Source organism: Nelusetta ayraudi, unplaced genomic scaffold (assembly GCF_046127955.1).
Source record: "Nelusetta ayraudi isolate G7.1 ecotype Tasmania unplaced genomic scaffold, CSIRO-AGI_Nayr_v1 ptg000238l, whole genome shotgun sequence".
NCBI lineage: Eukaryota > Metazoa > Chordata > Actinopteri > Tetraodontiformes > Monacanthidae > Nelusetta > Nelusetta ayraudi.
The window spans coordinates 277,640-305,000 of NW_027466287.1; the positions used below are offsets into that span (position 1 = coordinate 277,640).

At 49.6% G+C, this 27,361-nt stretch overlaps 3 protein-coding genes and 1 non-coding gene across 4 annotated transcripts in view; 3 read left to right on the forward strand and 1 right to left on the reverse strand.

The window, feature by feature from the left end:
- The window catches only part of prkrip1 (PRKR interacting protein 1), a 30,849-nt gene extending 28,908 nt beyond the window's left edge, over positions 1-1,941 (forward strand). The window contains exon 2 of the mRNA XM_076016792.1: positions 1,045-1,941. Within this exon, the coding sequence (XP_075872907.1) occupies positions 1,058-1,645 (588 nt within the window). The 5' untranslated portion in view covers positions 1,045-1,057 and the 3' untranslated portion in view covers positions 1,646-1,941. The remainder of the gene's footprint in view (positions 1-1,044) is intronic.
- A 137-nt stretch (positions 1,942-2,078) lies between these two features.
- Positions 2,079-2,353, forward strand: LOC142882250 (small Cajal body-specific RNA 13). Its single transcript, XR_012925754.1, has one exon.
- Positions 2,354-3,237: 884 nt separating this feature from the next.
- On the reverse strand, positions 3,238-13,710 carry slc22a16 (solute carrier family 22 member 16). Its single transcript, XM_076016806.1, has 8 exons — positions 13,563-13,710; positions 12,066-12,542; positions 9,610-9,727; positions 7,460-8,024; positions 6,783-6,910; positions 6,233-6,342; positions 5,494-5,593; positions 3,238-5,054 (listed from the first exon to the last, which is right to left on the reverse strand). The coding sequence occupies exons 1-8, from the start codon at positions 13,604-13,606 to the stop codon at positions 4,863-4,865; spliced, it is 1,734 nt and encodes a 577-aa protein (XP_075872921.1). The 5' UTR covers positions 13,607-13,710; the 3' UTR covers positions 3,238-4,862.
- Positions 13,711-17,036: 3,326 nt separating this feature from the next.
- Positions 17,037-27,361, forward strand: part of mettl24 (methyltransferase like 24) — a 21,910-nt gene continuing 11,585 nt past the window's right edge. Inside the window, exon 1 of the mRNA XM_076016849.1 lies at positions 17,037-18,120. Coding sequence (XP_075872964.1) covers positions 17,809-18,120 — 312 coding nt within the window. The 5' untranslated portion in view covers positions 17,037-17,808. The remainder of the gene's footprint in view (positions 18,121-27,361) is intronic.

Consider the following 27,361-nt stretch of genomic DNA (forward strand, 5'->3'; position numbering starts at 1 on the left):
GTTACGGCCTGAGCTGTCTGCTGACTGTTGGGAGACGTCACAACATTGGTCTTTAAAATGCAACTTTGACTGTTGTTGGATTCGATCCAATGACCTCAAAAAGATCAACAAATAGCGGTTTAGCCCGCTGAGCTGTACGCTCCTCCTGCTTGAACACTGCAGAGGTATTTATGTACCTCAATCGTGAGTAGACTAGGCACAAAGTTTGGTGTCTTACTCTCTGCTGATTCTAAATTCCAGTTGCCCCCCCAAAAAAGAAATTCAATTAGAAACTCCAGAAATGGTGTCATTTTGTCAATCTCCAAAACTACCTTGAAAGAGGTGAGACACTGAGACCGTCCAAATGTCTTCTCTTGTCAGCGCTGAAGATGGCCTGGAGGTGAACAACACCGACTCTCAACTCGGAGACCACAGGATCAAATCTCAGTGCGGACCAGAGGTACAATGTGTGTGTTTGTGTGAATGTCTAAACCAAAAACCAAAAACTAAAACAAAACCCAAAACAAAAACTTGCGTTGCGTTGCGTTCGTCGAATTTCCGTTCATTTCAAATTTCCAAGCATTTCGAATTTCCTTCAACTGGGAGCAGCAGGATCATCAGCTAAAAGGTAAGAGGAGCTAGTACCAACTAGCTCCCTCTCTCTTCTTTTAAATTTTTATTTAAATTAATTAATAATGAGCAGTGACAAGAAAAATAAATATTGTGAATGTTTTATTGCAAAATTCGTTTTGTAAAGCAAGAGTGCATGACGTAAAAGTGAACATTAAAGTTTCGCCAATTTTGTCACACGTTTTTGTTTCGTTTTGTAGTACATATGCATTGTTTCAAGTTCCCTTGTGGCGGAAAGAAACGGGGGGAAAGTTTTAAATAATTCATTTTTGACGATGAGGTAAGTAACAGGCTCACCTGCTAAAATCCAGTAGATGGCGACAGTGTACGTTCATGGCTGTTAGCTCAGCTGCTCAAAAATATCCAAAGAAGACGGAAGTCTTGAACGACTTCCGGGGCGAAGAAGCCAAAGAAGAAGAAGAAGAGGCCGAGGAGGTTCGTTTGAAAGATGGCGGCGCAAACGGAAAAGAAAAACAAGCCCGGCAAATCTGGAGGGAAGGAGGCTCAGCCGCTCATCATCGCCAAAACCCCGGCGGAGGAGCAACGGCTGAAGCTCGAGAGGTTGATGCGGAACCCGGATAAACTCGCTTCAATCCCAGACCGGCCCAAGGAGTGGAACCCGCGGGCACCGCCAGAGTTCGTCCGCGACGTGATGGGCTCCAGCGCCGGCGCCGGCAGCGGCGAGTTCCACGTCTATCGGCACCTGCGGCGGAGGGAGTACCAGAGGCAGGACTTCCTCGACAAGATGGCAGACAAGTGCGACGCCGACGTGAGGTACTTGGACAAGGTGGAACAGAACAAGGTGGACGCCGACGAGAGGACGGCCAAGCGGCGGAAGAAGCGCGACAAGTTGAAGCAGAAGAAGCTGCTGGCCAAGAAGGCGAAGGTGGCGGCGAAAAAGAAGAAAGGTGATGATGACGATGACGATGACGATGATGACGATGATGAGAAGAGCTCCGAGAGCGACAAGGATGAGGATGAGGAGGAAAGAGAGGACGATGCCGAGGCGCCCAGCTTCATAATGGGAAGGAAATGATGAACTCATCAGAGAGGCCCTCTGGGACTGACAATGCAGACTGTGGTCTTCCCTCAGCTCGTGGATGGACTCTACAGACTTTTTTTTTTTTTTTTTACAACTAAAATGGATGTCACAGAATAACTGAGGTGGGCTGTCCAGTTTAATGGGCAATAACCTCCAAAGACATCAGCACTTGCTGTCTGGCCAGATCTGCTCACCCTGTGTCCCATTATTCTTGTCGAATTTGATATGATTTGACCTGATGGAGTCTATTTTAAATGTCTTTTTCTTAATAAATGTCTTCCTTAAACGGGGCCACCTTGGTGTCTTTAGCATTTTATTGCCGAGACTCTGCATGTTGGGTGTGGTGATCATAAGTTCCCGGCGTTGCCTTCAGGTGAAGGCGGCAGGAATTCGAGTCCGAGCTCCTGTGTATTCACTTTCATGTGTCCTTGCTGCCTTGTGAAGCTGCTCCACGCAGAGACCATTGCCTGCGAGCACAACCAGGGCGGCAGAGAGCAAACCAAGGAATGAAAAGGCGTGACTCCCAGAGCGGCCGGAGCTCCACGTGCGATGTTCCTCGGACACAATCCTGCTTCCCACGGAGGCGACGGACTCGCTCCGTAGCCGTCGCCTTTCTTGAGGCAGGTAGAATAAAGGTGGCAGCCAGATGTTGTCTGTAGCAGGGGAAGCTCTTCCTGACGGACACGACGGGCTGTCACATCTTGTTCCGAGTTCTATTTTTTAATATTTAAAATCTGCCAAAGCCTGATATTGAGCATAAAAGTGACTCCTTTCTTTCTTTCTTTCCGGAAATAAAAAAACTAAAAAAAACTAACTAACTAACTTACTGCTTGAAGTTCTGTTTTCCAGAAACGATTGCCGAATAAATATTATCCATAATATTTAATGCTAATTAATTATGACTAAATAAATGAATGTGGATTATATCCGTAGCCTGTCTTGGAGTAAATATAAACAGAACTTTAATGTTTTTAAAGCTCCGGGGGAAAAAATGAGCAGCATTAAGATAAAAAAAAAGAAGAAGAAAAAAATCTAAATATATTAATTTTAATATATTTAGATTTTTTTTTCTTCTTCTTCACATGTATGTGGCTGATTCTGTTAGCAATACCGCTTTGTACCACCAGAGAGCACTAAAAAACAAAACCAAAACCTCACTGGACCTTTCACCACGTACCGTCTTACCGACGACTGTAGAAACCCACTCCACCAGCCAAACTATAAACAAATTCCTCAGTTTTTCAACTGACAAAACAGAACGAGAAGTCGAGGTTGGAGTAAAGTGCACCGCTCGAGCTCCGGTAATCCAGGCAAGGCGGCGCACACTCTGGTTACACAAGTGTGAAGGTTTCCCTCTCAGGGGCAGCAGGGGCAGCAGGGGCAGCTCCCCTCCGCCAGCGAATAGGAAGCTGTCGCTGGCTGGGAGGCCTCGGCCGATCTGATTCCCTCGCCAGACCAAAATAGATTGGCCACTTTTCCAGCGTAGGGTTGAAGTCTCCGAGTGCGGAGTGGAGAAGGGAAAAGGTCGAGAAGAAGCTGGTTAATTTACAGGAGACACAAGCAACACAGGATGCAAACATTGTCTGTTTTTTTTTTTGTTTTTTTTTATTTTGTTTAAGAAATAATGCAGCACGTGTAAAATCGGACAAAGTTCCATTGCTCTCAAACACAGACTGAAGTTGAGACTTGATTTCCCCGCTGATCAACCAAAGCTTCAGAGGCAATTGTCGTGACTTTGTGTTCTTTAGATTTTTAGCACCACGCACAAAAACAGAAATAAGCCAAGAGTCGAACACGACATTGAAAGGGCAGGTCACTCCATCTTCACGCTGTCGTTCCTCATTTTGGTCCGAGCGTCTCGAGATCGATCACAGTGTAATTCCACAAAATGCATTCAACACCTGCTTCTAAAACAACACAAACAACGCGGCCTTAGTACAGACGCACGTCAGATTAAGTTAAAAGAAGAAAACAAACATTCAATCGTAAACTACTTCACACTGAGTAAAAATAATGACGATATGATTTATTTTTGCTTTGATTTTGAGGATATCGATGCCCTGAGATTCCAAAACAAAAGAGGAAACAACCGTAAGACACTTTTCATTGTCATTAAAGTGTCTACTTTTTTATGTTCTACGACGACATAAAAAAGTAGATATATTTATGACCTGCTAGGTTTAGAATGTCATTGCACCAGTACAAAGCAATACTACAGTGTAATTGTGTACAATGCTCCTTGTTCGTGTTCTGAAGAGGTAACTGAACCAGCGCACGAGCCGAGCGCTGCGTTAAGAAAACTCAAAATGGAGATCTGAGATCGTAAAGACCAAGAGAAAAAAAAACAAAACACATTTATAAAGTAGAATTACAATCTGCAGCTTTTTCAATTCTAACAAGTCATTCATTGATAAACTGAGTGACATTTCAAATAAATGAGATAAGTAGTTTTAACACCAGGTGGGGTTGATTGGTTTTTTTTCCTTCCATCGAACTTCACCAACAGTTACGATCCAATCACAACTCAGCTTTTGGTAAAATAAAATCATTGCCAAGAGTAAAACCGATTGTCATCGTACCCATCTTCACATCTTTAACTCTCATCCTGGACTCCAGCACAGCAGCAGCACCCATTCAAATCTACTGGTCTGCACAGCAGAGGGAATTTAGCCCTCTGGTTACAGCCTCCAGCAAAAAAAAATGTTTGCAAGAAGCTGCAGCATCAAATCACCGCTTTTAACTTCCTGCTAAAAAAATAAAAGACATAGAAAGCTTTGATACGTCATGTCTGGACGGGGGGGGGGGAGAGAAATAAGGCAGCTGTGATTCAGTCTCAGAACACACACACCTGGCTGGACGTGAATCAATGAGGTATCTGCACCCTGGGTGACATCACAAAGGGGTACATTTCAAAAGCGGCACGCGAGCAGCAGATTACAGATCCATTGCAGTAAATTCTTCATCATGTGGGACCTTCAATAAACTGGTTCTTTCACTACGACTAGCTACACCTCTCAATGATCTGCGCCTTCACAGGAGCTGTTTTTTTTTTGTATTGCTGCAGAACCCTTAAAGTAGAGAAGTGTTGGTCACTTTGAAGAGCAAAATGTCAACAAACACATTTCAGAAAAAAAAGTCCAGACACAAAAACAAAAACACTTTTCAACCAGTTCAATAAGCGTTGTGTCACTCTGCCAACGTGTAAGACCACTCAGGCCTTGACCGGGTGCTGATTCATCTCCAAACCATCCTCCTCCTCCTTCTTCTTCTTCTTCTTCTTCTTGCTGGGCTCCCTGCCCAGGTTCTCGGCCTCCTCCAGGGTGGAGGTCAGCGGCTGGCCCAGAGTCTCCGGCAGCATCAGCGTCAGCACCCCGATGATGAAGGCCAGGACCCCCACGATCAGCTGCTCGGGGCCGACCAGGTGCAGGAGGTAAGAGAGGGAAAGCGTTACAGTCAGCTCTTCTGTCGGCAGGGTGATATTGCAGGTCATCGTTTCTCAACTGCTGGGTCGTGGAGCTTTTTTGATTGTGTTGCGGCTTTTTTGGCAACCCCCCCCCCCCCCCCCCCTTTTTTTTTTAAAAGGGATTTTAGAATATATATATGTTTTTATAGAGAAAATGTTGGGCATTTATTTTGTAGAACACATGATTCAATTCAATAATTTGAGTACTTTATTTACGTGACAAAAGGTGGGCTATCGTTTTAGTTTTTGTGGAATAAATGGGTCGGAATAAATGATAAAGAGAAAAACTGAGTGGGTCCTGAGACTCCACCAGTTGAGAACCACTGCTTTAGATCATCTCAGTCAGAGCCGGAATGAGGGACACAAAGGAAATGAAGACCTGAGGCAGGTAGACCCAGACGTCGGCCAGGTACACACAGAACGGCGCCACCACGCTGCCGACGCGGCACATCATGCTGCCGGTGCCCACAGCCAGAGACCTGAAGAGGAGGAACACCGGCGTTAACCAGGAATAAATACTAATAGTGAATCATGATGGTGATTTTAAAAAGCAGGAATATTCTCCATCACATCTTTTGTTTTTTTACAACAGTGTAGTTTCCTACTTTCTATCTTTCTATCTATCTATCTATCTATCCATCTATCCATTTATCCATCTATCCATCTATCTATCTATCTATCTTTTATTTTTTTCCTACTTTTCACTAGGTCCAGTGTGTAATATTTGGCTTGTTGGATTGATAAAAGCTTAATATACTGTATTAAGCTAATGTATTGTTCCTAAGGAAGCCTGGTGTGGACAATCCAGCTGTCTCACAGCTTCGTAATTAGTGCGACTGCTCGCGTTGGCAAATAAACCAACGAAGAAGAAGATGGACAAGGTATCCAGGTTTGGGTGCGCAGGCCACCGTAGCTCGCTGGCAAACTCAGGAGGGGGAGGGGAGAGTAAAAGATGCTGCAATATAAAATGTAACCACTCGACAGCGCTGTTTCTTCTTCAAGATTTTCTAAATATTACACACTTAACCTTTATGGAAAAATAATAGGTGAAGGAGCAGCCAGTCGCTCTGTTTAGACCTGCAACACGTCGAAACCCAACATAAACCCGAGCTGCTCACCGGATGATGGTGGGGTAGAGCTCGCAGGTGTACAGGTAGATGAGGCCGAAGGCGATGGCGATGGCAAACTTCCCCGTCATGGCCAGAATGATGGCCAGCACCTCGATGTCCTGGGGAGGAGACGGAGGACGTGAAGGAGCCCAAACCTCGATGGGATTCTTTGTGTGTGTGTGTGTTATCGGTAAAATACTCAGCGATCATTACAATGTCTGCGGGACCAAATTTACCAACGGCTAGAAGAGTGTCGGTGTTTGGTTTTGTCTTTGGAAGTAACTTTACTCTTTGTCCATGTGCACTTTATGAGTGTTATGCATGCAAACTGTTGAGAGTGTGGAAATCATCAACGCATGTGTGTTCTGTGCTATCGGAGGAGGCCAGCGGCCCCCTGCAGGAAATTTCTTGGCGCTCCAACGACTCCTGCAGGCCTGCTGACTTTTGTTTAGTGCCGACATTCCTGAAGAATAAGAGTAGCTGGAGCAGACGGAAACCTGAGAGCCGGCACGGGCCTGCACACACACACACACACACACACACACACTCTCGTACGTACGGCCGGGACTACGATGATGAGCATGCAGGCGACCCCGGCGAGCAGCAGCGCCGGGGCACAAGTCCTCTTTCGGCCGATCCGGTCCATTGCAAAACAGCCGACCAGATAAGAGGGGAGCTCCACCGCACCTGCATGAGAGACCAATCACATCGACCAGGTCAGAGGTTATCGCCGTGCCACCGGAATGCTGCAGGTACACAAACCCTGAACAAGCCTGTTTTTTTTTATTTATTTTTATTTTTTATTTGTTTTACACAACGACTGTTGGGAGTATTTGAGGAAGAATTGCAGCACAAGAAGTGAAAGAAAAAAGGAAAACGCTCCAAAACTGGAGCTGGGAATGTCGCCTAGTATCTCCCTCAGCTTTGTCAACAGGGATGGACTATCTGAGAGGCCTGTTTGTGCACGTCACCTTCAGCACTGGTGACCTCATAAAGATGTAAAAACTCTAAAAAAAAAAAATCAGGGACAAAAGGACGAGATTCTGTTAAACTGGCCGAGCTAAAATCCTGTTGTTTTTAAATAAGAAAAATATTAAAATATGAGCAATTCTTCCATCCTGGAGTGAAGTTGTAGTGCATGTATGTATACATTTAGCAGGGGGAGTCTTTATTCACTCCTCAAACTACTTATCCTTCAGTAAGTTCTCATTTCTGCTGAGCTGCAGTCCGACTCACCGGCCAGGAAGAGGTTGATGTACTGGTTCCCTCCCAGGTTGACGGAGCCCAGCGAGAAGACGTAGTAGCCCAGGCTGCCGATGAACCAGATGGCCCACACGGTGCAGGTGCGGGCCGCCATCCTCCAGCTGCCAAACAGGTCCAGGATGGAGAGCCTCTTCTCGGGCGGCGCCGCCTGCCGCTGCCCCTCCGCCTCCTCCAGCAGGGCCTTGCCGTTCTCCCGCTCCTTCGGCTCCAGCAGCTCCTCCACCTTCAGGCTGTGCTCGATGCCGTTGACCCGGGCCACCGTGTCCAGCAGGGCCTGGGCCTCCTGGTAGCGGCCCTTGGCAATCAGGTAGAAGGGCGTCTCGGGGAACTTCCAGCAGAAGAGCAGGAAGGGCGAGGTGCAGGTGGAGAGGATGATCTGGTAGATCCACCAGACCCGCACCAGGTAGCCCGTCAGCGCCACCACCATGATGCCCACGGCGAAGGCGGCGTGCACGTGCTGCGAGGTCCACGTGCGCACCTTGATGCCGGTGAACTCGGTGACGTAGACGAACACCACCACCAGGTAGCCGCTGGACACCTGCGGGGGGGGAAGATTCAGGATTGAAAACCCCCCGCGGCAGCTTCAGCAGGAGCAAACACAGGGTTAAACAGGGAGGCCGAGAGAGTTTGTGTGAAAAACTGAGATCTGAATGTGAATCTGGAAACCCTGGTGGCCTGCGTTCTTTAGCTGGATCTCTATTTCAGAAAAATAAATAAATAGAGATTTGAAATAAAGATGTGATCCTGGGTGATGCGGCACCCTTAAAGATTCATGAGCAACCCCCCCCCCGCAAAAAAAAAAAAAAAAAAAAATTTAAGTGAAGCTTTAAGTGAAAAATTGCAAAACTAGTCTGCAGGAAAGCAAGAACCTATTTTTTTTTTTAGCGCTGCATCTGGCCATCCAATAATGATTCTGAGTCGTGCTTATGGCTCATGGCTTAATGTCTTCTCCTTACAAGCAGCACATTTGCACAAAGGTGACAAATAGTTGGCTCCGCACCAATCAGTGAGAAGGTGAAACATGCGGCATTAACATCCCTTCATAATCTCCTGGAAACGACGGCCTCCTGACCACCTCATAACACAACACAACACTTGTAAAGGAGGTCAATGTGTCAGCAGCACTGGCAGCGTGGTAAACATGTTTATAGTTTCCCCAGACTGGCTGTAAATCCCCGGTGCTGCTGCGGCTGGTCCTGGATCAGCAGCAGCAGCAGCAGCAGCAGCAGCAGCAGCAGCAGCAGCTTGTGCACCGTCAGTGAAGCCTTTGTGAAAAACAACAGCTGTAGCCAAGGAGATGTGAACTGAGGGGGAGGTGAGGAGGGGGTGAGGGGGAGGGGAGGGGAGGGGAGGGAAGTCAAACAGTGGGCAGACTGTGGTGGTGGGCTCGCCAGCACTAACGACTCTCGCTTCCACCGCCGCCACCGCCGCCTTGTAAACACATCAACTCCCATCGTGTGTGTGTGTGTGCGCGTGTGTGTGTGTGTGCGTGTGTGCGTGTGTGTGTGTGTTTTATAGACTGCTTTTATTGACTCTCTGACTTTACACACAAACGCAGCAGAGGGAAAATATAGCGAGGCGACGACGCACGGGGAGCGACACCGAGAACCCTCGCCAGGTCCTCCTCCCATCAATTTTTAGACAGTTCGCCTGACAACCCCCCCCCCTCCCCGCACCCCCCAACCCCCCCCTCCCCACATCACATGACTCACGGCCCCATTAGTCACTGTAAGTTGTGACATGATGCCAAACATTTAAGGTCGAGCAGCAGGTCAACTCCCAGTTGAACTTTTAGCCTTTTTCATTTTTAATGTTGCAGTAGACGGACAGACAGACGGACTCCATCCACAGTGCAATCGGGGACGGCGAGGGGGGAGGGGGGTGGGGGGTCCGGGGTGGGGGGGGGAAGCCACACAAGATAGACGGCGCCACCAGCTGTTGCTGACCCCTGAAACACGAGGCTCTTCCTCGAAAGAGCCCCCCCCACCCCCCACCCCCACCTCCTGCGCTTACACCACATTTTTGGAGGTCTGGAAAATGTAAAGAGCAAAGTTGTCTGTTTCCTGCACCCCCCCCCCACTGCTGCTGCTGCTGCTGCTGCAAGTGACTGCCCTCGCACTCACCATGGCGAGGAGGAAACGCAGCACCACGAAGAAGTAGTAGTTCCCGGAGAAGGCCACGGCCACGCCCAGGACGAACTGGCAGAGGCTGGTGAACATCATGATCCTCACCCGGCCGACTCTTCACACCCGGCGACGTGAGAAACGGCAGAGACAGAAGCAGAAAGAGGGAGAAGGGTTTAGGAGAAAAAAATAAAAACACACCTGGCGGCGAAAGTGTAAAAAGTCCGATATTCGAATCAAGTCAAGCAGCCTCTCGTACAGAACGCTCATCAGATCTGTGGAAAACAACATAATTAGCCCTGTGTTTAGAGCCGTCAGCCAGAAAAAAAACATCTCACTTTCAGCTCTGCGCTAAAATGGATGTCTTCTGATGTTTTGAAGTGGTCAGAAAAAACTGGGCAGCTGGAACACACACCAGGCCGGGAGTGTGATCATTAGCCTGGTGGAGGTGTCCGTGCCCTTTGTGATGTCACAAAGGTGTGATTTGCAGAACTGCGCCATTTGCTGCGCAGGTTCTGAAGAGCGGTGAAGGAGGTAAATGGCAGTGTTCTCTCATCCCTGGGAGTTCACTGACAGGCGAGAGTCAGAAAACAAGTGTAGAATTATAATATGCACGCACACACACACACACACACACACACACACACATATCAGACTTTATTATTTTTTGATGACGTGGGCTCTTTAAGAGACAAGCGGACCAGACCAGATCAGTGTCAAGGCTGCAATTTGACCCCGTGACAGTTTGTGCTTCATCCAGTCACGGTCGGATCCGAGTGGCAGCTTATTTTCAACCTCTGCAGTCGGAGGAAAATCAACAAACCGGGGCACTTTGACCCCTTAGCTCGACACACAGACGGAGCCTCGACCTCCACGGCGAAACCAACCCGGCGGTGGAACGCAGAAACCGCGCTAACGAGCTAAACTTGACCGCACACTGCTGAGTTCCTGTGGCCCCTGAAGGCATCACGAGGTCGGTGTGGCCCGGTGATTACTTCACAGGAACCCCTTATCACACAGACAGCAGGGTCCAATACAGGAAATGGACCTGACCAACTTCCTGCCTTCTCTTCCGTCTGTCTTTTGTTCCCAACATGACGGCTGAATCACATTTCTGAGATCAGCTGTGGAGACGCACCGATCCACTTTTTTCACTTCCGATACCGATACCGAAATCTGAAGTTTAGTATCGGCCGATACCGATCCGATACCGATACAGAAAAACAGCATTGAATCACCTCACAAATTATGTCTTGTTGTTTGGAAAAAAAACTGTCTTTTTGTGCAAGGCAATGTCAGACTTTCCTCATTTTCTAAAAACAAATAAAATGATCCAGATTTACTGAAAAACTTATTTAATACTGTGTACCAGTACAGTAATTCAAAAATAAACAAATAGCTTCACTAGCTTTGTCAAAGTGAAACATGAAAAAAAAAATAGAATAAATATCTCCCCTGTTCAGTCAGTGCAATTAGGTAATGTCAAGTAATGTTCCAGACGGCGGATCCTTTCGCTCGCTCCACTTTGAAAACCGCGTCAACTGCGTCAACCGCACGGCCGCTGCTCTGTCGCATCGCACAGCCTGGAAATACACAGAACGGAACTGCTCCTATGGATCGGGCCGTCGGATCGGCTCATTGTCACCGATACCCGATCTAGAATTTTATTCAATATCGGATCCGATACCGGTCCCTGTATCCTTAATCAGCTGTTGACCACATCTGCTGATCCTCTCCTGGTTCCTCAACTCTTCTGGGCAGAACAACCTGTCCGTGACCTGGCTGGAGCAGAGAACCCGAAGTTCTTTTGCTCGCTGCTGCTGCTGCTGCTGCTGCTGCTGCTTTTTCAAAGGCTTTTGCTCTGAGTCAACACTGTTCTCCTTGAAACCGGCCCCCTGGCGATGTCACTGCCGCAATTCTGTTTCCTTACAAACACATGCAAGGTAAAACTAAGAATCTGTTTTAGCAGCAAGCTAAAAAACATAAGCATTCTCTTTTTACAGGAGGCTGTAAACAGAAGGCAAAAAAAATTGCACTTTTATGGACATCTAGAGTTTCTTTTGGGTACACAGCAGTGAGTTTGCTCCACTGGAGACTGGGATGCATAAGAACTGTGTGTAAATGTGTGTTTAAAAGTCATTTAAATAAAGAGCTGAATACCGTGGAGCTTCAAAGACAGATATTTCCTTGCAACGCTTTTGTTCCTTTTGACAATAAAGCACATGCTTTCTACATATCCCATGACATCATTTTTCCTCCTGTGAGGTGGGCCACCAATTCACCCCATACACCTGCTGTTGCTCCGGCTCCTTGGTCAACATTTAGAACCCACTGTGGCTCCACAAATCAAAAAGTTTGCCCAGCTCTGCTTTAGAATCAACTGTGTGCTGCTTTGCTGCTTTTGTCACTTCCTCCGAGGAAGCCCCGCCCACTTCCTCCCTCTCTCCCTCACTCACCTGTCAGCCAGGTCCCCAAACACCAGCGCTCCGATCAGGACCCCCATCATGAAGGTGGGCTGGCACAGCTTGGCCAGCCACTCCCTCTCACACACCAGGTCCCAGTCGGTCACGATGCTCTGCTGCACCTCGCTGTGGTCGTACACGTAGCCGCCGGCGTCGCAGGAGCCCGCCGCCGTCTTGTTGCCGTCAAAGACGTAGGAGAAGCTGGTGGCGTTGAGCCGCAGCGCCCGGCGGCAGCGGCTCAACTCCCACTGCCGCCCGTCAGCCGTCCTGGCCACCAGGGGGCCCTCCCTGAATACTGGCAGCAGGTCCTCCAGCCGGCTGGCCGACAGGTTGCCGTACAGCACGACGGTGATGTTGCCCGGCGGGCCGCACACAAAGCTGGGCGTCTCCACCAGGAAGACGGAGGCCAGGTAGTGGATCCCACAGGCCACCGCCTGGAAGGCTGCTGCAAAGTACAGACATGCCTGGAACCTGCAGGAGGAGGTTGGGAGGAGGAAAAGGAGCAGGAGGAGGAGGAGGTAGGGGAGAGGGTGAGGAGGAGGAGGAGTGGGAGGAGAAGGTCCAGAAGGAGTGGGAGAAGAGAGGAGGAGTAAGTGAAGGAGAAGGAGGAGGGAAGAGAGGTTAAGTCAGGACATCCAGAGGACTGAGGACCAGAAGGTCCAGTGTCTCTGGAGGTGAAGCCAGTTTTCAATTTAGCCACAGCAGCCAGGCGGTGAAATCCCCTCCAATCAGAAAAGTCCGTCGTCATCCTTCAGCATGAGCTAACAGGACAGTTTTCAGCCCTTCCTGATGTCACAAAGGGCAATCCTACCTCTCTCATTCTCTCCTCTCCTCCGCCTTGTTTGTCTGCTGAAGCTGAAAGAAGCCAGCAGCGAGCTGTAAACACGGGGCTAACGACGGGGTTCTTCTGAGGCTTTTGCTGTGCATGGATTTTTGTTCGCGCGGTGGAAGATTTACAGAGTGAATGACCTCGTGCATCGACCGGATTAATTAAAAAGAGCCTCGTTAGAGCCTCATCAGCACTTTCCCGATACTTAGGAACAAGAAATTATTAACGCTAACAGGAAAAATTCCGCCTAAAGTGCGCAAAAAAAAAAAAAAAAATTAACTTGAGAAAAACAAAACAAAACAACAAAACGGCGCACATTTCCAGGCGCGCCGTGTGCAGCTCTGTCCAACCCAAAGACTGGAGCTGGCGCACTTCATCTCCCTGGAGGTGCAACGGAACCGCGAGAAGAACAAAAAAAAAAACAACAAAACAAAACAAAACGAAAAAAGTCTGAAGACTTTCGAAACTCTGTGTTGCTCAAAGTGAGCAAAAAAAAAAAAAAATAGCCGCACCGAATCCCCGGCGGGGAGGATGGCTGCTTCAGGAATCACTTCAAACTGATTCTAAGGCAACTCCACCTCACCACAGTGTGTTGTGTTGCTTACAGCGGAACACAAATCTGTCTCTAAAAAGAGTAGACAAAGAGGGAAGTGAACACGCACCGTTTGAAATGTCCGAGCTCGTCGAAGATTCTTTCCACCGTCATCTCGCTTCTCCTGGTGCGTCCGAGGCGAGCAGCGGCTCCTCAGTCTCTGGATGTGTGTGTGTGTGTGTGTGTGTGCGCGCGCGCGTGTGAGCGCGCACACTTGGCGACCGCCTCGATTACAACTCCAGTGCTGTCTCGCGCGCGCACGCACGCACGCAGGGAGGCAGGCAGGGGGGGCGCAAACAAACGCTCGAGACGAGATGAAACGTCACAAACGGCGGCGAATCGATTTCTCTCTCTCTCTCTCTCTCTCTCTCTCTCTCTCTCTCTCTCTCTCTCTCTCTCTCTCTCTCTCTCTCTCTCTCCCGATGTGATTCACGAGGAAAGGCGCGGAATTGAACGGCCGCTACTCTCTCCTCACCGTAGACGGCAGCTGTTGATGTAACCCCCCCCCCAGCATTTATTTAAAGAAGCACTCGGTGGTCGCGCTGGTTGGTGACCGTGTGTAAATAGATTGTGCAGCTCCGGACCTGCTGCTGAGACACTCCGCATCAGTGGGGTGGGGGTGTGGGGGTGTGGGTGGGTGCAGTCTGGGGTCACAGCTGTCCCCATTCTGGAATCCGGTGCTGACAACTCCAAGCAAGTGACAATGTGACACAGGGTTTCACAGTCGGTCCCTGTTAACAGCAGGGAGGATTCACTGGAATGTAGACTTTCCTAAATCTCAGATCTGCTTTCTTTCTGTCTTTCTCAATCCAGTGTCCATTGAGAGGATTATTGGACTTGATGTCTACGAGTCCCTGCAGAGTCTGGGTTATTATGCAGAGGCACAGTGAAGGTGGCAGCAGCAGCAGCAGCAGCAGCAGCAGCAGCAGCAGCAACAGTAACAGCAGCAGCAGCAGCAGCAGTAGTAGTAGCAACAGCAGCAGCAGCAGCAGCAGCAGCAGCAACAGTAACAGCAGCAGCAGCAGCAGTAGTAGTAGCAACAGCAGCAGCAGCAGCAGCAGCAGTAGTAGTAGCAACAGCAGCAGCAGAAGCAGCAGTAGTAGCAGCAGCAGCAGCAGCAGCAGCAGTAGTAGTAGCAACAGCAGCAGCAGAAGCAGCAGTAGTAGCAACAGCAGCAGCAGTAGCAGCAGCAGCAGCAGCGGCGGCAGCGGCAGCAGCAGCAGCAGCAGCAGCAGCATCTACTTGGTGAAGAAGTTTTTCACCCCGGGACGCTAATGTGAAAATGTGAACTCAGAAGAAGAATTTTATTGTAATTGCAAAACACACACACAGACACTGATACACACTTGCTTAATAATTGATGCGTGCAGCAACGGTGGCCCTGTTGACTCAATGCACCTGCCTCCGGCTGGTTCGAGCCGGACTCAAACTACAAACCGCGGCTGTTTGCTTTTTGGCCCTGGCGCCGAATCGCCGTCGTCCTGCTACGTGGCGGCAACATGGAGACGGAGCAGGCGAAAGGCCACATGGTCGCCGGAGAGAGAGAGAGAGAGATAGGGAGAGAGAGAGAGAGAGTGAGAGAGAGAGAGAGAGAGTGTGAGAGATAGGGGAGAGTGAGTGAGAGAGAGAGATAGGAAAGTGTGCAGCTTTCATGGAGGAACATCTGTTTTTTTCATCGCCATCACCACAAAAACAAAACCAAAAAAAAAAACATTGCGAGGATTCAGATTGAGATTCAACTTGCACACGTCACAAGCACAGGGCATCCAATCAGAGCGCTTGGCAGTGAATTAAACACAAATGCGCAGGACATACACGTTGTATTATATATATACACTACCAGTCAACAGGTTGGACTCAGCCTATGAATTCAATGTCTTTTCTTTCATTCTCATGACCGTTGACAACGCACTTCTCTCACTGATGTCAAATAACTCAAACACGTTTTCTAGTTAAATTCTTCTAAATAGCCATGAAGATTGAATAATGTATGTCAACATAAGCAAGCACAGAACAGAACAGGTTGAAAATAAACAGATCGGATCCGTCTGCAATCGTCTGTGATTCTGATGTTTGCGGTATGGAAAAGAGTGCAGGGAGCTTATTGACAGTGATGAAAGGAAGTTATAGGTAAAAAGTAGTGTGAGTGCAGTAGTGATCCCACATCAGCTGCACTTCCACACAACAGAGGCAGCAGAGTCTGTCGCCCACCAGTGTTGGACTGCAGTCCTGTGGGCGCTTTCACACCTGCTGGAATTCCGATTGAGCAAGCGGCTTTTTATCCCCCCTGATAATCTCCCTCTGTCTGCACGTACGCCTCCGCCGTCCACGTTGACCCCCGCCGGGGGAACAGGAAGCGGGTGGAAAACCGGCCTTCCGTCACCAACGGCTGCTTTGAAAAAGTGACATTTTTCACTTTTTCAGGTGTTTGTGGAAGGTGTGCTGGGAGCAGGCCGCAGCAGGTTTATTCACCACCCACCACCCCTCTACATCGCTGCTGTCCTGTGAGTGCGTGTGTGCAGCAGTTTGCAGCCAGTCGGAGAGCAAACACGTCCCACCCTCACCTGCTCCAGTCGCAGGTGGCTGCTTCCCACTGAGTCTGGCCTCAACACAGATAAAAACCAAACAGAAAAAGTCTCAGCCAAGTTTTTTTTTTTCCTGTCACGATTATTTTTCTTAATCTCGTGCTCAGTTCAGAACACGGCAGAGTGATCCGAGCTCGTGGGTCCCCCCCCCCCCTCTGTCTTTTTCCTCCCTGTTGAGTCTTTCATGACCAATCTCACACACACTTGGGGCTTGTTTAAGTACAACGCCTGTAAGAACTGATGAAGTGGGAGAAACGGAATTCCGAGCAAACATCCAGCGACAAGCAAAAATAAAAAAAATTAAACACACAAACACAGAAGCTACACAGACCGTATAGGCCTGATTCATTCATACATACATTCATTCATTTACGATCAGGAAACGTCACGTGTCAGGGTCAGAAACTTGCGACTTCTGAAATTGAAACCCAGTGCGTGGTGAATAAATCCCAACACCCGCACTGAAAATGTTAGTGTCATTTCTCTCCGGAAGGGGGCAGCAGAGAGCTTTTTAAAAGCGGCAGCAGCGAAACGCCTCCAGTTTGAGTCCAACTGAATCTGTTGATCTCTCTCTCTCTCTCTCTCTCTCTCTCTCTCTCTCTCTCTCTCTCTCTCGCTCTCTGTAGCCATAATCTGGGTTTTGGTATTGAAATATGGATATTTCCGCAATCTTATAACCATGATTAATTAGTTAACAAGTTAAAAGAGAATTCTCTCGCCTGTGTGTGTATCTTGGAGTTGGAGTGAGAGTCAACTGAGAGGCCGGCGTTGCTTAAAATATTTATCTCTTGAGGAGAGAAGAGCCAAAGAGAATGTGAGAGACGGAGAGAGGAGGAGGAGGAAGAGGAGGAGGAAGAAGGAGCAGCAGCAGCAGCAGCATTAAGCTTAAGTTATTCAAACAATGCCGGAGGAAAACAAGAATAAATCTAAATAATGCCGACTAATAAAAATTAATAATCCCAACATTATTTTTTTTTTGTCAGACTGCTGTGACAGATAGTTCAAGCAGAGTCGGAATAATGAAGCTGGGAGCCAATCCAGGCTGAGCGTGGTGCTGAAGACCCGCCCACATCTGGAGCTCCACAGTAACCTGAGAGCCTGCTGGGCGGGCGAGGAGACCCAGGGGAGGGAGAGAGAGAGAGAGAGAGAGGGAGTGGGTGTGTGTGTGTGTGTGTGTGTGTGTGTGTGTGTGTGTGTTTAATGGGAGCCTGATAGGGGGAGAACAAGAATGCATTTTTAAGGAGGAGGGGTGTGTGTGTGTGTGTGTGTGTGTGTGTGTGTGTGGAGGGAGTTCCCAAAGCGCTTTTTTTCTCTCTCTCTAAAATCAAAAGGGAGGGCACACTCTCAGTCGTCTGCGCTTTAAAGTGTTTGCAGAACGTCATGACACACACTCACTCACTCACACACTCACACACTCACACACTCGCGGGCAGCAGCAAAAAAGAAAAATCATTCAGATTGAAGGGGAGCACGTGCTTGGTGCTGGGTTTTATGGGGTTGCAGAGTTCCTGGTTCCAGTTGGTCCTGGTGTTGGTCTCATGCTGAACTTTGGACCTTCGGGGGAAAAGCGACGGCGAGGAAGGAGAAACGAGTGAAGCGACGGCGGCGTTCTGACAAGAATGGGATAAAAAGAAGAAAGAAGAAGAAGAGCGGCAGAAGAAGAGGAGCGGCGAGACTGTGAGGGAGCACTGGGAGCACTGGGAGCACTGGGAGCACTGGGAGGATGGAGTGATGGGGCTGGGCCGTGAACGCCTCACCAGGGGCCTGCTGCTGCGCCTGGGGCTCCTGCTGGTGGCCGCCGGCCTCAGCGTGCACCTCTACCTGGAGACGCAGCGGAGGGCGGCACCTGCAGCACCGCAGCCACCGCCACCGCCGGGACGTCCTACCGGCCAGGCCTGGGACCAGAGGAGCAAACTGAGGTCGGGAGGAGCAGAGGAGGCCGAGAGGAGCAGGAGGAGGAGGATCTCCTACGTCAGGTCTGCCAGGAGCGGCGTCCCGGCCGGCGGAGGAGCAGCGGGGCCGTCTGCACACTCGGGCCGAAAGGTAAGGTCTCACCTTCTCCCCTCTAGACCTAACACCTCCCCCCCTCCTCCTCCACCCCCCCGACCACCCGACCCCCTGATCTGCTGTGCTTGAAGATTCTTGATATCTGAGGTTGAATCAGCGTCTCAGCGAGGAGCTTTGAACTCCTGCAGAGAGAATCAGGAACCCCAGGAGGAGTTTCAACTCCATTCAGCCTGTTAAACACAGACGTATGAGGCGTCAACAGGAGTAGCTGTGCACCCCAACAACACACACACACACACACACACACACACACACACACACAGACACACACACACACAGAAAGCCAAACAATGCACCATTCACACACAGGAGCAAACACTGGGCTTTTTCACAAGCACCAGCAAGGGAGAGCACACGCACGCACACACACACACACACGCACGCACACACACACACACACACACACACACACACACACTCTAGGAGCTTGACCTTTGACCCTGCAGACGGTGTGTTTAAAGCACCGTCCTGTGTCTCCTGATGCCTTTTTTGTAGCTTCACCTCTTTGATTCATTCACTTCACTCCGCTGCTCTTTCCTTCCTGTCGTTTTTGATCTCAGCCCCTCCGACTCATCCGTCATCCTTTTTTGTTCCCGCTGTCACGACTAAATTTCCCATCAGCCCCCTCTCCGCCCCCTCCCATCCTCCTTGCACGAGTCAAGTAGCTCACCTGTGGGTGCACACACACACAGACACACTCGTATTAGTTTGACTGGCATCTCTTCAGCCGTTCCGGCGACAAACTTTGTTTTTTGTCGTTGCGTCCGAAGCCAAGAAGACGAGATTTCGAGTCTGACTCGCGGCTCCGTCAGACATCGGACGCGCAACAAGTAAATGAGACAAATACGCAGCGTCGAGAAGCATTGCTCAATCGCAAACTCCCTCTTCAAACATTTCTTTTCGGGCTCTCGACAACTGAAATGATTCCATCAGGTGCGTTGAGAGGCTCTGGGGTCTGTTGTCACATTTTTCAATGATCTTCACCAAGCGCAGGCGCAAGGAGACGGAGCCGGAGCTGCTCTGCCGTCTCACGGCTCACCAGGGGGACGTTCGCTCGCCCAGCATCAATATTAAACAGCAGCATATGTTCATTCCTCCCGTCTTCTCCGAGCACAAGACGTGTCACATGCGACGGCCCCCGAGGCTTCCTGCCGGAGCTTCTGTGTCATGTGCCGCTGACGAGTTAGATTTGGTATTTTTTTTTTGTTTTTTCCTCCACTGGGGATGGTTCTCTCAAGCTGTGGCCGTTCTCTCTCTCTCTCTGTTAGAAGTTTCTGTTTCTAAACTCCCACACGGATTCCTGCCCGTTCACTTATTCATGTGTGTCAGCGGCTTGAGAGGCTGCGGCGGCTGCGGCGGCTGCGGCGGCTGAGTGACGAAGGCGACAAGGATACGACCGCACCGCACCGCACTGCACCGCGGTGGCATCCGGGCAGCATTCAGCTGGCTGCTCAGCAGCACAGTCGCATTCATCTCCTCGCTGAAACCACTTCAGCGCAGCCTTGACAACCCCATCCCAGCACTTTATGGAACTTAATAGTAACTCTGAGTTGAATAGCACAGCAAAGGATTCATTGGAGAGAGTCAGTTGACTGCTGTTAACGCAGGAGTGAGCAGGCGCTGGCTTCTTCCCCAGTGAAGATAAGATTAGATTAGATTAGAAGACTGTTGTCGTTGTACATTCCACAAAGAAATTTCGGTCAATGCCCCCAAGACGTCAGCCAGCTATCAAAACAACACAACAGTAAAGTAAAATGCACGAGCACAGTATAAAATATAGCGTCTGTGTACGTTAAAAATATGGCAGTTTGTCAAAAATGCTCCTGACGCTCCGTGACTTTGAAACCCAGGAGCAGCTGACCCACACACCCCCCCAGTTGTGCGATGGTGTGAAAAGATCTCAGCTTCCTCCTGCAGCCGCTCGCATCACCCGGAGCGACCTCTGCATGTAGCTTTTATCATTTATGCATTTTTCAAACTGCCTGAATAACCACCTTAGGCCAAAGCCAATTTTTGTTGTTGTTGTTGCAATATTTGTTCTTTTTTCCTTTTAAACTGAGGCATTTAAATGCACTTTTGTCATTTTGCCATTTCAACTTTGCGCGAAATCAAAGGCTAACGGAGCCACAGCTAATGAGGCTGACGGCAACACAACACAACACAACACAACACAACACAACACGACACAACTGCAGCTGTTTCTGTTGGTGCAGCTGCAACCTTTCAACGTCTGTAAAGGAATTAAACCTCGAGGATTTTTTTGTTTTCCCCACTGAGCAAAACAAACAACAAAGTCATCGTGTGGCTTTTAAAGTAACAGCAAAGGAATGTCAGCGCAGATCGTGTCTGCCTGGTCCTAATTATCGTCCAAACACTGTTTAAAAGACGTGAGAGCTCCACACACACACACACACACACACACACACACACGCTCACGCAGGCACTCCCTCCACCCGCTGGGAATAGACGACGGCAGCCGAGCTGCTTGAAACCAAAGCAAAATGAAATGAAGTTGTATCAATCAAACTCGAGTGGCAGCAGCGGAACGGATGCCGTGACGGCGGCGCCGGGTCAGAGCGATGGCTGCTGACTCCGCCCCCCTGACATTAAGGGCCGCCCGCGGTAAACACAGCTGACCTTAAAACCCTTTGAATCGCATCAACGCAGTCTGCAAGCAGGAAGAGAGGCGAGTTCAGAAGCATCTCTCGCTGCAAAAGGCTTAAAAAGAAGAACAAACAACAAGCAAATCCAAATCCAACAGCAGCGGCAGGAGAGTGATGTTGCATCCACCGCACAAGTTTCAAGAGTGAGTAATGAGGCGGACGTGTCTGGCGTTGGTGTGAGCGTTGTTAGCCCATGACTGGTAACATGGCCCGAAACCTTTGGATTTAGAGATTTGTTTTGAAACGGCACATTGCTGAAAATGCTCTCGAAAAAAAATAACACAAAGTCGTATTCAAAAAAAAGAAAAATCCAGTTTACACGGATACGCTGGAAGCCACTGAAAACCACCATGTAGTACCTACGCCAGGCCCAGAGTGGCGCCGTAAGTTTATTCCCTGAAGGTTAATGGGAGACCGCAGGCTGATCATTAGCAGCAGTCCGCTGTGCGGTTTCAGTCAAGACAAGACGGCGGATTCGCGCAAACTCAAGGTCGAACCGTATGAACGTTGCAAAATCCAATCCAAGCGTCGCCAACACCAAATCAGTTCGGGCCAAGCAGCATCAACTTTGCTTGTCAGCAATTACAGGGAAGAGCTTGAATGACGACCCGGTTGCATTCATCCTTTCCTCAGGCTCCTGCTCACAGTGACTTGCAGTTCTTCTTCCAGGACTTCTATCTACAGATCTGAGACAGGAAGATCTGAGATGGACTTTAAAATTGGCTCTAAAAAGCTTGAGGCCATAAGTCCGACATCTTTGCCTTCATAAAAAACAAACAAAAAAAAACAAAACGGTGTTTGTTCTCCTTCACTGTGCCGTGGACAACATCTCTGTTTCCCGCCGCACTCACTCACACAGTGATTTGTTACATCATCCAACCAACCGCTGCATAAATGAATAATTAACGCTAAATAAGCAACAGGGCTTTTTGTCACTGCATATTCATCACTGCTAGTGTGCGCCTGTGTGCGAGCCAGCGAGCGCTGCGCTGCGCTGCGCCGCTCGGCTTCCCACCAGAAATTCCGGCAAAATTCCTCCGATTCCTGCCAGATGAGCCAGCTGCCACTCACACGTCGAGGCCACTCAACCTCAAACAGCCTCAGCCAGCCAGCAGGGCGGAGGGGCGGACGGACACGCGGAAAGACGAGGAGGCAGCCGTCCTCTCAGCCGAGGGCTGGAAGCTGCAGACGTGGAGATAGCGAGTCTTTAAATATGTTGTTTTAAGATTGCGTGGAGGGAAATGTCACCAGCGGAAGCTGGTTCTGGAAGCAGAAAAGGAAAAAAAAAAACATCAAGGAATCAGTCAAAGAAGAATCGAGTTCTGGTTTTACGCATTCAGCTGAGGTCGTCCTGAAGTTCAGTGGGGAAATTAGCAGTAAAAGCTGCGCGGGTGATTGTGCAGTTTCCTGTATTACACACTGGCACAAACAGCAAGACTGTGTCGACTGCACCTGTTCCAACGGGAGTGACGTGAAGAGGGGAGCAGAGATCAAACATCTTCACGCTGTGATTCTTCTGATTATTCTGATGGAACAAGGCAAGAAAAGAAGAAGAAGAACTGGGAGAAGAAGAAGAAGAAGAAGAGATAAAGGCCATTTTGTGCCCAGAGTGGAATGTCCACTGCATGAACCCAAGTGACCTTTGTGGTGTGGGAGGGGGAGGGTTCAGCGAGGCTGCCAGGCCGAGGAGTGGGCGGGGCCGACTTGTGTAATCCCAGAGGTGTGAGCGGAGGGGGTTCTCAGGCAGGTTTTAACCTCCAGCCTCCGGCTTCTGGGGATCCGCAGTCGGAAGGAATCAGCGGCCGGGAAGCTGACGTGTCGCCTCGGCTGCCGCGTCGTCCGGCTCGACATTCCATCGGTCACCCACCGGAGGGACCAGTGGGCGTCTTTTGGTGCTTCAGTAACCCTGCTACGGTGGGGGGGGGGGGGAGCACGGGGGAGTTCGCGGCTGCTTAAAGGAAGCGGCTCAGTGTGGAGAACGTGAGGCGGCTGGCCTGCATCTTCCCAGCAGAACATCTCGCCTGCAGAGCTTCTCCACCAATAACACTGTAAATGAAGTCAAAACGCAGGCTGGTCGTAAACCCTCCATAAAGGTCGCGACCTCTGGAGTCCTCCAGTCTCGAGCTCTGAAATCACCAACACGCTTTCGTGCTCGTCAGGTTCTGCAGTTTCCTCCTAATCAGGTCAGAGGAGCGTTCTGTCTCGGTTTCGGATGGCGGCAGGCACATCCGAACGCATCACTGCCGGCTCACAGCAGGAGGCCGCCGCCCCGCCCCCCACCCCCGAACCCATCTGACAGAATTCAATTAAAAAATGAACCAACGCGTTTAATTTCTCATGCAGTGCATCGTTTAAAACGCTGCTCGATTGGGGAGGAATTCATCAAGGATGAAAATCTAAGAGCGGCTCAATTGGTTCCTTGCTGCGCGCCCTCAACATGAGGAGCCTTTTTTAGTTAGTTAGTTAGTTAGTATCCGAGTGACGCCTTGCGAGGAAATTAAGGCTGCAGGGTTTTTGTTTTATAATGGAAAAGACTTTTTATTTCCTTTTCAAGCGGCTCCGGAAGGAAGGCGGAGCAACGGGTCTGCGACCTCCAGGCCTGCCGGTGGATGAGTGTGAAGATGAGGGAGGGAGCGTAAATAACAAGCAGCGCTGAAGAAAATCAGTAAACAGCTCAGCGCAAAGAGAAAAGCCATCGACCCGAAAGCAACAAAGAGACCTTTCAGACCATCAGCCTCCCTCCAGCCTGCACTTTTTTTTTTAATATATATATATAAAACAGGAGACGATGTTGAGTCCGATGGTCGAATTCTGTCCCGAAACTTTTGCAAGACCACTGCGAAAACGCAAATCCACACAAAACCTCCCACAGAAGAATTAAAACCACATACCGAAGCCACTCAAAGCGCATTAGGAGCAGGCTGGAGACAACAGTGGGCCTGTTGTGTGGAGGAGGCGGGCAGGCAGGCAGTGGGCAGTGGGCGGAGTCAAGGTCGGAGTCAAAGCACGGAGGAGTCCCGTCGTGGTACAATGCCCCCTTCAGACCCGGAGGTCTGCGGCGGAAAATTCCTGGAAGTTCTGGGCCTTCGTCCTCCCAGCTGATGTGAAAGCCGAGCATTGACATCCACACTTGGCCGCACACCTACACTGCACACACACACACACACACACACACACACACACACACACACAGCCAGGCCATGGATGTGCGCTTACAGAAAAATGCCTGCTGCTTCAGCAAATCTGAGAGGTCCATTCGCAACTTTTATTATTTTATTTGTAATGAACTATTATCAGTATTATTATCGTTAGTTGGATTTATTTCCTGTATCCCTGGAGACGAGAGCCCACAGAAAGTATTTTTAAAAAAGGGAGAGCAAAACCTTTGGTAGGTGATTGAAAAAAAACCTTCAGATTTGTTTTCTGCCAGTTTTGCATCTCGATGCTGAGAGAGAATTTTGCTGCATGTCACTGCACTGCAAGAACTCTTTCTAGAATTCCTTTGAGGGACGTCCATATTGTGAAAATAGCATCTACAGTAGGTGTTGTTACCGCCGCTGCTGCTGCTGTGTCCAAACCACACTGCATCGGCCGGGCCTGCGGCTGCTTCCTGTTTCTCTCCCTCTCCCAGCTGGGAGGAAGCGGAGTGGAAAACAACTCAAAACTGATCATCTGAAGCAAAGACGGACCGCGGGTGTTTCCTCTTGAATGTTGGCAAGACGGACGAGGCAGATTTTCAAGGACACTGCAGTCGTGCGAATGATCCAGCTGCTGCCACTTAGTCCCAAAAACCCGACAGTTGACTTGAAGCAGAGCTGCTGCCAGATGCAGAATCACCGGCCGGGAGGCTTCTTTTTTTTTTTCCCTGAGAACTCGTCTCGCACATTCACGGTTTTATTTTCGCATGCGGACGGCGATGAGAGGAAGGTAAACATGTGAAGGCGGAGGCGGCACCTGGAGAGGAGATAAAATTAGAAACCCTTGCAACACAACACTGGCGCTTGTTGAGCTGAAAGCACAAACCAGCCTCGAACTGTCAGTCTGGACGCTGGCAGGGGGGGAACAACCGCAACTATTTGGCTGCCATTAATCTGACAGAGCTCCAGTCTCAGCAAGATGAGAACAATGAAACGTCACAGTAGTAGCGAGTACAGATTGTAAACTCTCCTCGTCCTGCAGTAACCGGTGATAATGTACCGGGTCACTGCGTGATCTTTGACATTGATTACATTTCTGTGATATCTGCAGGAAGAATTAAAACACGCTCCTCAGTCTGATCCACTGATCAGCTGCGATTTCAGTCTCACTGCTGTGATCATCTCCAGCGAGGATCTCAGTCAGTCACTCACTCGCTCAGTCAGTCAGTCAGTCAGTCAGTCAGTCAGTCAGTGGGAGTTTTACGCAACTTAGATCTGATTAAAGCTGCACAGCGAAACCATTTTCTCAGTAAACGCCGACCAGGTTCTCGGCCCGTCAGAGATTCACAGCGAAGGGAAAAAAAAACCCCTGCTTCCTCATTCAAACCATCTGTGCCTCACACTCCTTCCTCTCTCTTTCTCTCCTCGCACGCTCAGCATCACTCTCTCCCTCTCTCCGTCTCTCTCTCCTTCAAAAGCATCGCTCATCCCTTTGAGACTGAGGCTAAACTCTTCCCAGATTACCGCCTTTATTAAAAGAGAGCCGTCTAAATCCTGCGACTTAATTCTGTTATGGCCTCTCTCTCTCTCTCTCTCTCTCTCTCTCTCTCTCTCTCTCTCTCTCTCTCTCTCTCTCTCTCGCTCTCTCTCTCCCCGTCTCTCACGGCGCTCTGGCGCTGAGCCGGGACTGGCCGGCTGAGCCGGGACGGAGATGACAGTGCAGGAAGTGGAGGCAGCCGGTGCGGTGCGGTCCGATTCGGTCCGACCCGACTGGCAGCCTTGACCGCTTCCCAGATGAATCAACACGGCAGCGCTTTAAAGAGTCGCTTCAGTGTGAGGATCCTGCTCACAGCCAACACAGGAGATGGGGAAAAAAACCCTCTGTTGGAACATCTTCTAGAAGAAGATGAACCCTCACCGGGGCGACGGCAGCTACTGCTCTTTTTCTAGTTGGCAAGCCATGAAAGACCGAATACCGACTCGTATTTTCATAACTACTTGGAAAAGATGTTTTCAAAGAAGCTTTTTTTTTTTTAAAGCGGAAAGTTTTCTCGTCCTTGGCTGCTCGGCTCGCTGGACTCTGTCCAGTGGCGCCTTTGAGAGCGTTTACTGAACTGCTAAACGGTGTACCGGACAGATGCTGGGGCAGCCTGGCCGAGGTCCGTCTGCAGGAGCAGGAGGCAGCCGAGTGGTTGACGTTCAAGAGACTACATCCGACTTTCCTGTTTACTTCACCTTCTCCGCTCCCCTCGTCTCCTCGTCGGCCTCCTGCTTGAACTGTTAGATGTTTCCACAACTTGTTTTTCATGCATATTAACAGTCACATGAGAAATTGTCTCTCTGGATGTTGCCGATTAGTCTCACTCGGCTAAAGAGGCCAGAGTGAGTTATTAAAGAGCAGCTAGCGCTGATAGAGACCTTGAGTCTGAAAAACGTGCTGATTTGTTGCTCGATCCAGGTTTCCTTCCCAGGCTAACACCTCAAGTGAAGGTTGTGTTTATAATATGACTATTAAAAGACCTTTATGAAGTTGCGCCAGCCCTCACATGAAGTGTTTCCGACAGTCTTCCTTTTTGTAGCACAAGTGGTGCCAAATTTCCACAGTGCAAAAACATCACAACTAGATTTTTCTTCTTCTTCCTCCTCCTCCTCCGCCGCCTCTTCTTCCTCCTCCTCCTCCGCTCCGCATTCATCCCACGTCTTCTGGCCCGCCCGGCCTTATTGTTCTGGCAGACAGTCCTCTCTGGTTTTATCCAGTCATCTCTTGCTCACCCATCCATCCACTTCCCCTCGGGGGAGTAGGGAGGGTGCTGGTGGTGGGAGGATTATTCACGCTTGGCCCGGCTGCTCACACCTCTCTCACATCACGCTGAGAGGATCCACTAATAGATGCGGCTGCATCAAGACGATGTAGAGAGCGAGAGAGAAAGAGAGAGAGAGGTCCCGTGACATCAAAGAGTGAAGATGAAGTCGGTCAAAAGGAGCAAAATAAACACAGATGATGGACGGCTCACTCGAAAAAGGGAGAGTTCGCCAAGGAAATTGACACTTCTTGGAACTTAAAGTTTCACTGTTTGGGCTTGTCATCATCTTCATCATCATCATCATCATCATCATCATCATCATCGTCGTCGTCATCATCATCCGACATCAAAATTCAGCTACTTTGATTTCTTCCGAGGTAGAAACAGCTGAGCCCTGAGGCTGTGGAGTTCTAAACATCGGTCTGACAGCTTTCAGCGCCACCTTCCTCCCTCTCTCTGCTGCTACTGAACTCCACCTTAAACTTCAACCTTGCAAGCCAGCGTGTTGTCCCGCCCCTCCCCCCCAGCCACCCAGATATCTGCCTGCCTGAACACCTAGACCTGCGGCGGGCTGATGTATGAGTCCTGATGGCTGGGCAGAGCGCCGCAGGGA

Excerpts from the sequence above, each read along its gene's own strand:
- slc22a16 (XM_076016806.1), bottom strand. The coding sequence starts at position 13,606 with ATGACGGTGGAAAGAATCTTCGACGAGCTCGGACATTTCAAACG. Across the intron at positions 8,025-9,609 it reads TGCGTTTCCTCCTCGCCATG|GTGTCCAGCGGCTACCTGGT; the intron begins GTGAGTGCGAGG and ends CCCCCCCCGCAG. Across the intron at positions 6,911-7,459 it reads CATCAACCTCTTCCTGGCCG|GTGCGGTGGAGCTCCCCTCT; the intron begins GTGAGTCGGACT and ends TCTCTCATGCAG.